At 36.8% G+C, this 12224-nt stretch overlaps 1 protein-coding gene across 1 annotated transcript; it reads right to left on the bottom strand.

Moving 5' to 3' along the window:
- Positions 1-832: 832 nt before the first annotated feature.
- LOC126696002 (uncharacterized) lies at positions 833-1312 on the bottom strand. Its single transcript, XM_050392792.1, has one exon. It carries the CDS (start codon positions 1310-1312, stop codon positions 833-835), a length of 480 nt encoding a protein of 159 aa, XP_050248749.1.
- Between the last annotated feature and the right edge of the window lie 10912 nt (positions 1313-12224).

Here is a 12224-nt window from a genome sequence, read left to right as displayed (position 1 = left end):
AACCTATATAAGAACTTTTGCTACCATTGTAATGTGCAGAAAATATTAGAGAAACAACAAAAGCAAAAGAGAGATATGTATATCAGTTTTAGAAATAATATGTTATAGTTGATGACCACTTGACAAGAAGCAATTTAAATATAATATCACCCTCATCTTTTATTTTCTTGCCTATATACTTCATCTATTTACAACAATTATTGTATTGTGACGTAAAGTCAAAATTGGCTGCCTCTAAAATTTTGGTGTCATAAATTCCAGGGTTCACATTAAATTGGGTCCAGCTTAGGTTATACATTTCAACAAAACCTCACTGAATAAACCCAAAAATGACGGTTGACTAATGTTACAGATAACTAAACATCTTCCTTCAAATCTCACATAGCTCTACAAATGACGTGATCCACTATGAGGACGGTATAATTTCTCCTCTACAAGGGTGCTCACAGCTAGAACCCATCTTAATATACACCTTTCTCTTCTTCTTCTTTTTGGAGAAATTTTACACCTTTCTCTTTGCAGGTTGCATCAACAATTTTCTCGAAGTACATGTTGCTTTGCTGCCCCGATGAACACATTTTACTCTCTTTTTTTAGAAACGATTTGATTATACATTTGGATCAGTGTTTAACAAGTAATAATCAATCATAATTTGTTAAAAGTTCAGCTATGATCATAAATTTGGATGAGCTTTTGACAAAAGAAAAAATAAATCCTTTTTAATGCTCCATAACATATCCTTAAAAGCACATCCTCTTCAGTATCTAGCTCAAATTCCCTTCAAAATCCTAGACCCATTTTTTTTTTTTTTTTTGATGTGAAAATTAGGATTTCATTTCGTATGTGAAAAAGCAATTACATCGTGGATAAGAGCTTGCTCAATGAAGTAAGGGTTCTCCTTAATCCATGTACTAAAATCAGCAATTCCTTTAGCATGTTTGGCTAATAAGTGTGCTGGACTATTTCCTTGTCGCCTTACATGGGAGAATTCAACTCGTCTAAAATCACTACACAGTGCGTTCACACCTACAATAATGGGTTCCACAGAGGATGGTGGGCTTGATATTTCACAGAGTGCACTGTAGATAGTAATGGAGTCCCCTTCCAAGACCAGCTCTTGAATTCCAATGTCTTTTGCGAATAGAAGTCCTGCCTCAAAAGCTTTAGCTTCTACCTCTAATGCTCCCAAAGGTGCCATAATCTTCTTGCTTAGAGCTGCCTCCACCCGTACTTCCTCATCTCGAATAATTACGCCAATACCCATTGCACTCTGTGACGAGAAAATGGCTCCATCGACATTAACCTTGAACATCGGGGTTTGTGGTGGTGTCCAGAAGCTCCTCCACTTCGGCCTTGGCCTTGGTTCGCTTGGTGACACTGTTGTAGCTGTAAACTCCGCCAGGTACGTTGCTGCTCATCGGATTATTTCACTCCCTGTTTTCTGTTTCCCTCCATTCCTTACCTCATCTCAATTACACCAAAGTGCCCAAGCTATGGTGACAATCCGAGCAAGTTTGTCTTCCTCCACCTTATCAACCATTACCAACTGCCATAAAAAATCATGGAAAGACACGCACTCCTCTCCACCCGTTGGTGCAACAATCTTTGAATATGCCCAAGTGTCCTTTTCTTTTTTACAACTCCACAATACATGCCCCGTCGTCTCCACCTCGGTGCAACACTCTTCACAAATGCCATGCTGTAATACTTTTCTTTTCATGAGATTAGCCTCTGTGGGCAAAATCTCCTTGCAAACTCTCCACACAAAGTGCCTCAATTTGTGCGGTACTGGTAGGCTCCATATTCTCCTCCAAAATTGTCGCACTTGACTATTGTCTGAGCTGGTCCCCACGGTCTCAAGTTTGCTGAGGTTTACAGCTAGGGAGTAGGTGCTACGCACACTAAAGAGTCCATTTGAAGATGCTGCCCAGATTATCTTGTCACTTGGGCATCGAGCACTTAATGGCAAACCCTTGATTACCTCTGCTTCATGTGGATAAAACAGAGCATCAATAACCTCAGAATTCCAACTATCAAATTCAGGCTTTATCAGTTCACACACCCTTGTGTCCGAGTCCAAGAATAACCTTGTGAGCAGACTTTATGTGTGGGTGCTGTAGGTAGCCATTTATCCTCCCAAATCCTTGTGCTCCTACCATTGCCCACTCTCCACCTCAAACCCTCACGTACGATTAATTGAGCAGCCAAAATACTCTGCCAAGTATATGATGGATTGTTGCCAATAGAAGCATGGATGAAATCAGAGTGTGGAAAGTATCTAGCCTTGAGCACTTGGCAAACAAGGGAATTGGGCTTAGTTTGGAGTCTCCATCCTTGTTTTGCAAGAAGAGCCATGTTAAATTGCTTAATTTTCTTGAAACCCATACCACCACAAGACTTAGGCTCGCATAACTTGTCCCAACTTAACCACGCTATTTTCTTTTCGTCATTCTTTTGCCCCCACCAGAAGTTCCGGATCATGCTTGTCAAATCTTCACAAAGGGAGTCGAGTAATTTGAAACAGCTCATTGTATAGGTCGGAATAGCTTGCGCCACTGCTTTGATAAGGATTTCTTTTCCAGCTTTGGATAGCATATTCTCTTTCCACCCCGCCAATTTCTTTCCTAGTTTCTCCTTGATGCTTTTGAAAGTGCTCTGTTTGTTTCTCCCTACCAGAGAGGGTAGGCCAAGGTACCGCTCATGCTGTTTGATGACTTGTGCCCCAAACCTGATTTTAATCTCCTCTTGAACCTCACTAGGAGTGTTCTTGCTAAAAAATAGTGAAGTTTTTGCTCGATTCAACTGTTGGCCAGAAGCTTGCTCATATATATGTAGAATACGTTGGAGTGAGTTGCATTATGATAAAGAGGCCTTGCAGAATATCAAGATGTCATCTGCAAGAAAACAAATGGGAGAGCTTTGGTCCTCCCCTGCAAATGGCTATTCCCTCCATGTTTCCATCTGCTACTGCCTTTTTTATCAATGTTGACAAACCTTCTGCACACAAGAGAAAGAGATAAGGTGATAGAGGGTCTCCTTGACGGATCCCCCTAGTTGGTATAATATGTCCTCTTGGACGCCCATTGATCCTTATAGCATAGGTTACAGTTGTTACACATTTCATGATTAACCTCCTCCATTTTCTATCAAAACCCAATTTTTCCATTATTTTATCTAGACACTCCCACTCCACCCTATCATAAGCCTTGCTCATATCAAGTTTAAGTGCCATCTCCCCCACTCTCCCTCCTTTTTTCTGACTAATATGGTGCATGGCCTCAAAAGCAACAATAACATTATCAGTGATAAGCCTACCATTTACAAAGGCACTTTGAGTATCACTAATTATTGTAGGGAGAATCTTTTTTAGTCTATTAGCTATTGCCTTTGAAGCAATTTTATATACTACGTTACATAAGCTAATAGGTCTAAAATCAATCACTAGTTTAGAATCATTAATCTTTGGGATCAAGACAATGTGTGTTTCATTAAAATTGGGAGGAAAAACACCAAGATTAAGGAAGTCAAGTACCGTTTTTGTCACCACATCACCACTTGTTGACCAAAATTGCTGGAAGAATAGAGGTGGCATGCCATCCGGGCCTGGGGCTTTTTGTGGGTGCATTTGCTTCAATGCTTGCTCCACCTCCCTTGCTGTGAAATCACTTGTGAGCATATGGTTCATTGATGGTGATACTTTCGTCTCCACTACCTCTAGTATTTCATTGAAATTTGTCAGGCTACTAGTGGTGAATAAATTTTTGTAATAATCCACCACAATTTCTTCAATAATCTGCTCCTTTTCTTGCCACACTCCATTTGAATCCATCAAACCTTCAATCAAGTTTTTCTTGTACCTTGCCGAAGCTTTGGTGTGAAAAAACCTTGTGTTCCTATCCCCTTCTTGGAACCATGTAAGTCTAGATCTTTGGCGCCACATTGCATCCTCCTTATCAAGCCAACCATTCAGCTCTATTCTTGTATTTCGCATGAGCTGTACAATGTTCGGTGTTGTGGGTTGAAGTTCTATCCACTCAAGGCACTTTTGCAAGTCAGAAATCTTCCTACCCACATGACCAAAATCTGTTTTATTCCATCCCTCCAATCTGGTCCGGCATATCTCCATGCATTTTCCAAGTGTGTAATCTGCTCCCAAAAATAAACCCTCATCCCAAGCAGCTTGCACCACCCCTTCACACCGTTGATCCTTTAGCCACATCGCTTCAAACCTAAACATTTTCTTTTGTCTTCTTTTATGGGATTTTTTCACCATTCGTAGAGCCAACGGGGAGTGTTTAGAAGCTGAAGAAGTGAGGTGAAACAATTTGGCTGTAGGGAAGAGAGCCAACCACTCCGAAGTTGCCAAAGACCTATCAAGCCATTCTCGAATCTGTGAGCCATCCGCCTTCTGGTATATCCATGTGAATTTTTGGACCAATGTAGTCAACCTCTCTGAAGCCATAGAAATTGATTGTATCTAAGAAATTCTGCATCTATTGTCTCAGCCTAGTGCTGCCTCCCTCTGTTTCTGACAAGCTAGTCAACTCATTAAAATCTCCTATTGTTAGCCAAGACAAGTTTGATGTTCCTTTCAGGTGCTTTAGCTTGGACCAAGATTCGGGTCTCTTCCTTGTATCTGAATTGCCATAGAATCAAGTGAGGTGCCACTTCCCTATTCCAATTCCTCTATCCACCACAGCATCAATATGTGTTTGAGAGAAAGTTTGGACATCCACAATTGTATCTTCCTTCCACAACAAAGCTAATCTGCCACTCTTACCATTACTTGGCACGATAAAACCATGCTTGAGCTTGCATCTCTCTTGAACATTCTTCATCCAGTCAGTGTTCGATTTTGTCTCCATTAAGAAGATAATTGTGGGCTCTTCTTTTTTAACAACCTTTTCCAAGGCTTTAACTGTCTAGAGATTCCCAAGCCCCCAACAATTCCAGCTTAAGAGCGTCATTGAGCCCAGCGGGGTTGTTCAACAACCTCCGCCGCTTCAAGTTGGGTGATCGTGACATCACAAAGAGTTTCTATTTCCATCTCCATTCTTCTCTTTTTACCCGAGTCCTCTGTTTCATCATGTTGGAGCGAACTACATTTACGTTTAGGACCATAGGGCTGATTTGGATACTTCCCCACGTCAGCATTTACCTCTATTTGCCTCTGTAATTTTTGTTTCGTGGTACGTGCCTGACTTTTTGTATTTTTACTCCTACTTTGTGCCTTGTTTGCCCTAGTACTACCATTACCCACATGCGGCTGCTCTCCATTGCCAGCTGTGAAATTAATAATTGGGTTGAACGTTGCATCAATTGCGCCTGTGATAATTCCCTCCTCAATTCTAGCCTTCTCACCAACATCCATATTATTAGGCTTAACTACAGGCACTTTATACTCCAAATTAATTCTTTCCATCTCTGAATATTTTCTTGGTTGGATTGTATTATGGTCCAACGTAACCGCTTCAGAGTTGATAGTGCAATCAATGCCCCCATTTAATGCGCCATGATTCTGAGATTGGCTGAGCGAAGCATCACTGCCCACGCGGTCCACGCCGCCGGCAACTCCGCCATCATGTTCCTCAATTTCCATGTGCATTTGCTACGGACTGTCCACCAGCTCCACCGTGTTTATGGTTCCTATCACGTCTCTTACTGCTTCAGGCCTGCCTTTTAATGACTCAGTATTGTATTGCGTGGTTGTCACTGGATTTGCTATACGCTCAAAACCTTGTACCTCCACCATTGCCCTCCTCACCAGATTGAATTGTGGCGCCCTAATCCATGGTCCAAATTGTTGGTCCGCCGCTGTTAACGTGCCTTTGCTGTTGAGCCACAACACACAGTCCTTGTCGTCGTGGGATAACAACCCACACCAGTAGCAGATATTAGGGAGGCGTTCGTAGAGGAAAGAGACCCATCCCTTCTCCGTTTGATCCCATGATACCTTTCTTCCACGGCAAAGGGGTTTTGTGATGTCCACTGCCACCCTAACACACATAAAATTACCCCTTTTCATCTCCGCATCATCTTTAGGTTTAGTAATAGTACCTAAAGTTTTTCCTAAGCTGAGCGCTGCTTCAGTAGTCAACAATGAGTATGGCAGGTTATGCAGCTGAACCCAGAATTTTTCTGTAGTGAAGCTAAGATCTTGTGTTGGAGTTGTGCCATCATATTTCTGTAGAGCTACTAGGTGCTTGTCAAAAGCCCATGGTTCTCCTTGCAACACCTTTCAGCATCTACTTCTAGTTCGAATGCTATTAGGAGCACGTTATTACCTGCATCGTTGACCTCGAAACTTCTCTTGGTACGCCATAGAGGTCTGAATGTTCGTGCCACAGCCTCAATATTCAGTGAACGCCTTGTAAAAAATTTCACCGCTAGCACCGACCCCTTCTTCTTCTTATCATTTGAAAGATCAATGTTAGTTTCTTCCACCTCGGTTAAAGACAACTTCTTCCAGCTTTGGGCGAGGTCCTCCATTCCTAGACCTAAACTGTATCCCAAACCCCACGAAGAAAATTCACTAGCCCTAATAGTAACGTTGTTACTATAGGGGACAAACACTTCCACTCTCAGGAGGGAAGAAGACTATGCTACAGGGAGGATAGAAGGATAACACTTGCTCGCCCTGCTGAGAACTTAGTGTATAAATCACTTTACATTACACAATGGAATCTCAAATCCCAGACCCATTTGATCAAAATATCAATCAATCAAAAACCCCCCCGCAAAAACAAAAGTCTGTTGGTTGGTGATGAAAAAAGAATAAGAAATACAAAAAATGCTCCATAACATACATGAGAAAATTGTGGCAACATCTTGGTAGATGACCCAAGAACTTCTCAACTAATTAGTCCCAAAAGAATTGAAAACATGATGCAAAGAAGTAAAGCCAAATTGATGATCAAAGAAGCTTATATCATTAGCATATTTGTCAACAGATTATCAAACAATATATACAGAACATGTCAATTAGGAATAGGTATGAAAGATATTCATAACCACTAAATATTAGCATGTCAGAAGTGTGCACTGTGCACCACTTTTGTACACAAACCACAGGGTGTAGAAAGGTGTTTCCAAGGATAGAGGGATCCTAGATCTGTGATTCTGCAACCAAAAAATATATAAATATAAAAAGCAAGTCAGATCAATTGGAATTATGGTCTCTGCAAAAGGAATGTTTTAATCCAGAGGAGATCAAGTATTTCCCCAAATTTAGCATCATAAAGTAGAACAAAATGCACCCAGGCACATAACTTATCTACTGCATGAAACCATCATTCCAAATATTTAGTAGTTTCAAAAAAAGCTTCACTAGTGCTCAATGTGGCAGTCAGCATAAACCTCTAACCGTAACCATTGGAAGTTTGTAACATGAGATGTGTTTGGATTGGCGTCCACAGTGCTGCATTTGCGTTTTCCTTCTCTTTTTCTTTTTTTTTTTTTTTTTGATGTGCGCATTTCACGTTTTTGTCAGTGGCGTTCACTAGAATGACACTATTCAGTGGGTCCCATGTACACAAACCTCTTTATTCAGTAACTTTTTAATTAAAAATGGGTCCCACGGCACTATTCACATATTTAAAAATTATTTTACTACTGTTGATGATAAATTTTTCACACCACATGGCTTCATTTCATTGGCGACCCACAACATGTCAATATTATCATGGATTTTGGGAAAACCTCTTTAAAACCCAAAAGAGCCCATATTTACACAAGAAGGCGTCAAAACCCATGGTTTAAGCTCATGGCACATCATCTCATTTTTGGCTCATGATCCAAGCTCATGAGTCTCATCGGGGGAATTTTGGGAGTCGTGGTTTGGAGGGTTAAGAAGTATGTTCAGTAAAGCTCCAGTGGTTCAAAGTTGATAAATGAAAGCATGTTGCTTGGTGTGTCTTCCCCAATTCCCTGAACTCTAACGTGTTAGTGTGCAATAGGTAACATTTGGGTAAGCCTCTCATATCATATAACACTTAAAATGATAAAACTCTCCATGCTCTTTATATAAAAATTAATGTCCATCATATAATATAAGTTTAAAGATGTAATTATAGTATTTCATATCAATTATATTATTATCATCTAAATCAATTCCAAGCATATGGCTAAATATATATTAACATCTCATATCTAGCATTAAATGCTCTCTTTACTCTCCAATATTTGGTTAAAATGCAAAAGGACCATGATTACATCTCTAAAACTTCATCAAATATATTTTCCAAAAGAGAAAACTTAGCGGAAAATACCAAAAATGGCTCCAGCGGAAGCTGCAATAGCTTCTGCAGAAGCTGAAACAGCTCCAGCGGAAGCTGCAAACAGCTTCTGCAAAAGCTGTAACAGCTCCAGCAGGTTGACACATGTCCTAAAAATGACATCACTTGCTCATTAATGCTTAATCTCAGCAGCTTGCTGTCATACCCAAAGAAATAGAAGGATCTCATAAAGATTATATTCCCATTTTTAGCTAAACCATGAATTTAATGCCAAGTATTGTCCTCCAAGCAAAGGATGTCATCCACATGACATCATCTAGCTGTGTCACCAACATTAAGTCTCAAACTTTCTTCTTTTGGTTAAAAAACAAAAGACTATTTACTTTGTCAAAGGCTTTTCCTCTTTTGCTATTTTTTCCTTCAACTAAGTTCTGATCTAGTTACAAAACTTGGCTCTATATAAAGAGGGCCAAGCTACACACTTAAGGAGGATGGATCCCTCTCTCATCTCCCATAATCTGAAACTCCCTTCATTTTGCTGCCATATCTCTAAAGATCTCCATATTTTTCTTCATCTCTCTTACAAAGTCATTCTTCATAGATAACAACACAACATATATATTACAACACCATTACCCATTACTCATATTTCCCACACTCCATTATTCTGAAGTATCATCATCTTGCTGCTCATAAACACATCCCCATCTTTTTCTCCATTTTCTCTTGCAATACCTCACTTCTTAGAAACCAACATAACCAATGTCATAATACAAAAAACAATCCCAGCAGCAGCCTTTACTACATTTAACCCTCATTTATCTATCTCATACTTCCATTTATTTTACAAAACACATTCCTCACAAAATACCCAAACATACTTCTCATATATCTCTAAGCTCCATGTCTCACAAATTATACATATACAAGATCCATGTCCAACAAAGTATCTACATATAATTCCCATACATATTACAAACACCATATCTCACAATATATACATATTCCTTACCATCTCCACACATCTTAAAATATATCAAACACTCTTCCAAAAACTTATTACTAAAATCCCTTTCTCATGAAAGGCAAAAACTTATAAAATCCAAAACCCTTCTTATGGAAGGCAATATCACTCATATTTGACTAAAAAACTAAAAAGAATATTACATAGAGAAAGTCATTTAAGTGTATGATGAAAGAGGATAAACTTAACCAACCTATGCACACGGCTGGACATACTCTCTCTCCCTCCAGTTGCACTCATTTTTCCCTTCAAACATGTAGTCACCATGAAAGGATTCACTTCACCATGCTGCTAAAATGTTAAGTCCACTGGTGTTGTTCGGCTGGAGCTGCAAAGTCTGAAGGTTGCTGAAATGCTAAGTGCACTGATGTTACGGCTGGAGCCCCAAACTATGAAGATAAGTCATTATATTTTACCTTCAAACTTATATTATCAAGTATATTTTGTTCATTATTATTATACCACTCAATTAATGTCATTATACTGCTGAAATCTTACTAGCTCATCAACATTATAAGGCTAGAGCCACAAACTATGAAGCTCACCAACATTATACGGCTGGAGCCACAAATAACATGAAGAACAAAGTGATGCTACACAGTTGAGTCAGAAACATAAAAGATAAGTCAATGTTTTCTCCATCTTTGAAATTACATTATTGAGTATATGTTAACTCATTATCATTTTACCATTGTCTCACCATTTAATAAACATACACATTAATAAATTGATATACCACCAATGGACATATATTACTTAGACATAAACCATTGTTGGACTTGTATCATTTGGACATATACCACCAATGGACATATATTACTTGGACATGGACCATTTATTATGATGAACATGAACCATGAACCGCAACTAGACATGGACTATTGAACTCATCCCATTGTTGGACATTAGACACCTAATTAAACACTTTCTAATATTGGACATCACTTAACAAACATAATAATAACGTATCAACTCACCATTTAATCAAAGCTATCATGTTAAGCATATTATTTATTTACTTCAACCATTATCATGATTCTAAGACTTTGGGTTTTATCTATTTTGTAGGCTTAAAAAATACATCGGTAGCCATTGGTCTATGTGGCCCAATGTCGAGTTCCGGGTTGACCTCCCCAAAACAAATCCGGGCCTAGCAAAGCCACACCTCCAAAGGCATGTGGCTACGCGCACAAAAACCGCCCTCGACACCTACAATGTTTTCAGTTTTCAGCTTTCAGCAAAAAAAACGCTATCCAAACGGACCCTAAGTGCTTCATTTTCTTCTTCTTCCTTCCTTTTTAATTTTTTTTCCTATTATTTTAAAAAATAGTATTAAAACTTTTTAAAAATATTTTATTAACAAAAAAAATATTCTTTTTACTTCTTTCATGGAAAATATGTCTGAAAAAAACAGCTTAGGGATGTTGTTTTTATTTTATAAAAGTTCTTAAACGAATTGAGTTCAAGTCCAAGAATATTTATTTATTTTTGAATTACAAGTCGAATTGAGTTTATCAATAATAACTTAATTATTTATAAATTATAAATAAGTTATTATCTATAAATTATAACTTAATTATTATATATTATAAATAATAAAATAATTAAGTTATTATTGAACAAGTTTGAATTTATTTGATAATTAAATGAAACAAACTTTGATAAACCATTTTTTTAAGCCTTTAAAAATTTATGCTAATAATTAATATAAATAAATTAAATTTAAATTATATTATTTCACTACTTAAATAAAAATAATTCTTTTTAATGAATTTTTAAAAATAGATTTACTATCCTTGTATTGTATAGAATTATTTATAATTTTTACTAAGAAATGAATTATTTATATTATGAATAAATTATAAATACTAATTTTGATATCTTAGAATTTATTTACAAATTTACATAACCCAAATTCATATTTATAGAAGTACAATTTATATCTGTATACATTTAAATAGAAAATATTACATATGTTTAAATTGAGTCTCATACTTACAAATTTGTTCTCGAACACGAGCAGCTCTACTTGTATGTGTTGTCAAAAAAAAAAAATTATATAAATAATTATTTTAAATTAATATGTTCTAGGACCATCCTGACTTGAAAATATTGTATATATATACTTTAAAAATATATATATTATTTACTAAATTAACCTATTTTGACCACTCTAATAAAAATGTTGAACACTTTTACTTGAGACTCATAAGAATTTGAGTTCAATAAATATAAGAGTAATGTTACTGCTACAATATTTTCACAATAAATCTTATATGGCAAGTTATTACTAATTCTAATTCGGGTTCAATATTAACATGTTTTACCCACCAATAATAGGCTAACAACTTATTACATAAGATTTGTTATGAAATTATTGTAGTCATTTTATTATTCTTATATCAGCATTTTCAATTTGCACTTTAAATTTTATTGGTCTTTTTTTTTTCTTATTCTCATTGTTAATACAAAAAAATTGTAATATTTCATGTATTTGCGTTTTTTTTTTTTTTTTTGTGACGTTGATATATTCAAATTGTCTCTTTATTAAATTTTGTATAATTTAAGTTTATTAGCGACCACCCTAAAAAAATTCCTAGAACCGTCACTGTTCATGAATTAATTATTATATTTAAGCTTGGATCGTTTAGTAGTGGACCATAAACTTAGATTTGAGCTTAATTCAATTGTTAAATAAACGAACATAAATAATTTTTTTCCCAAGTCAAATCCAAGAATTTTATAAATAATTCGGTTCATTTACATCATTACATATATCAATACCAATCATTCTTTTTTTGAGAAAATACCAATCATTCTTAAAACACGAGGACTAACCCATGCATCAGGGGTCACACATGGATGTTTTCTTTTGGTAGAAAAATAAACTTTCATTAGAAACTATAAAATAGAGTAATGATTGAGTTTCAATTCGTTTTATTGGTAAAATTTCTTATTGTCAAATA

Source organism: Quercus robur, chromosome 8 (assembly GCF_932294415.1).
Source record: "Quercus robur chromosome 8, dhQueRobu3.1, whole genome shotgun sequence".
In the NCBI taxonomy this organism is placed as follows: Eukaryota; Viridiplantae; Streptophyta; class Magnoliopsida; order Fagales; family Fagaceae; genus Quercus; species Quercus robur.
This window is presented reverse-complemented; position numbering and strand designations above follow the sequence as displayed.

Coding starts and splice junctions, on each gene's coding strand:
- LOC126696002 (XM_050392792.1), bottom strand. CDS start 1,312: ATGTTCAAGGTTAATGTCGATGGAGCCATTTTCTCGTCACAGAGTGCA.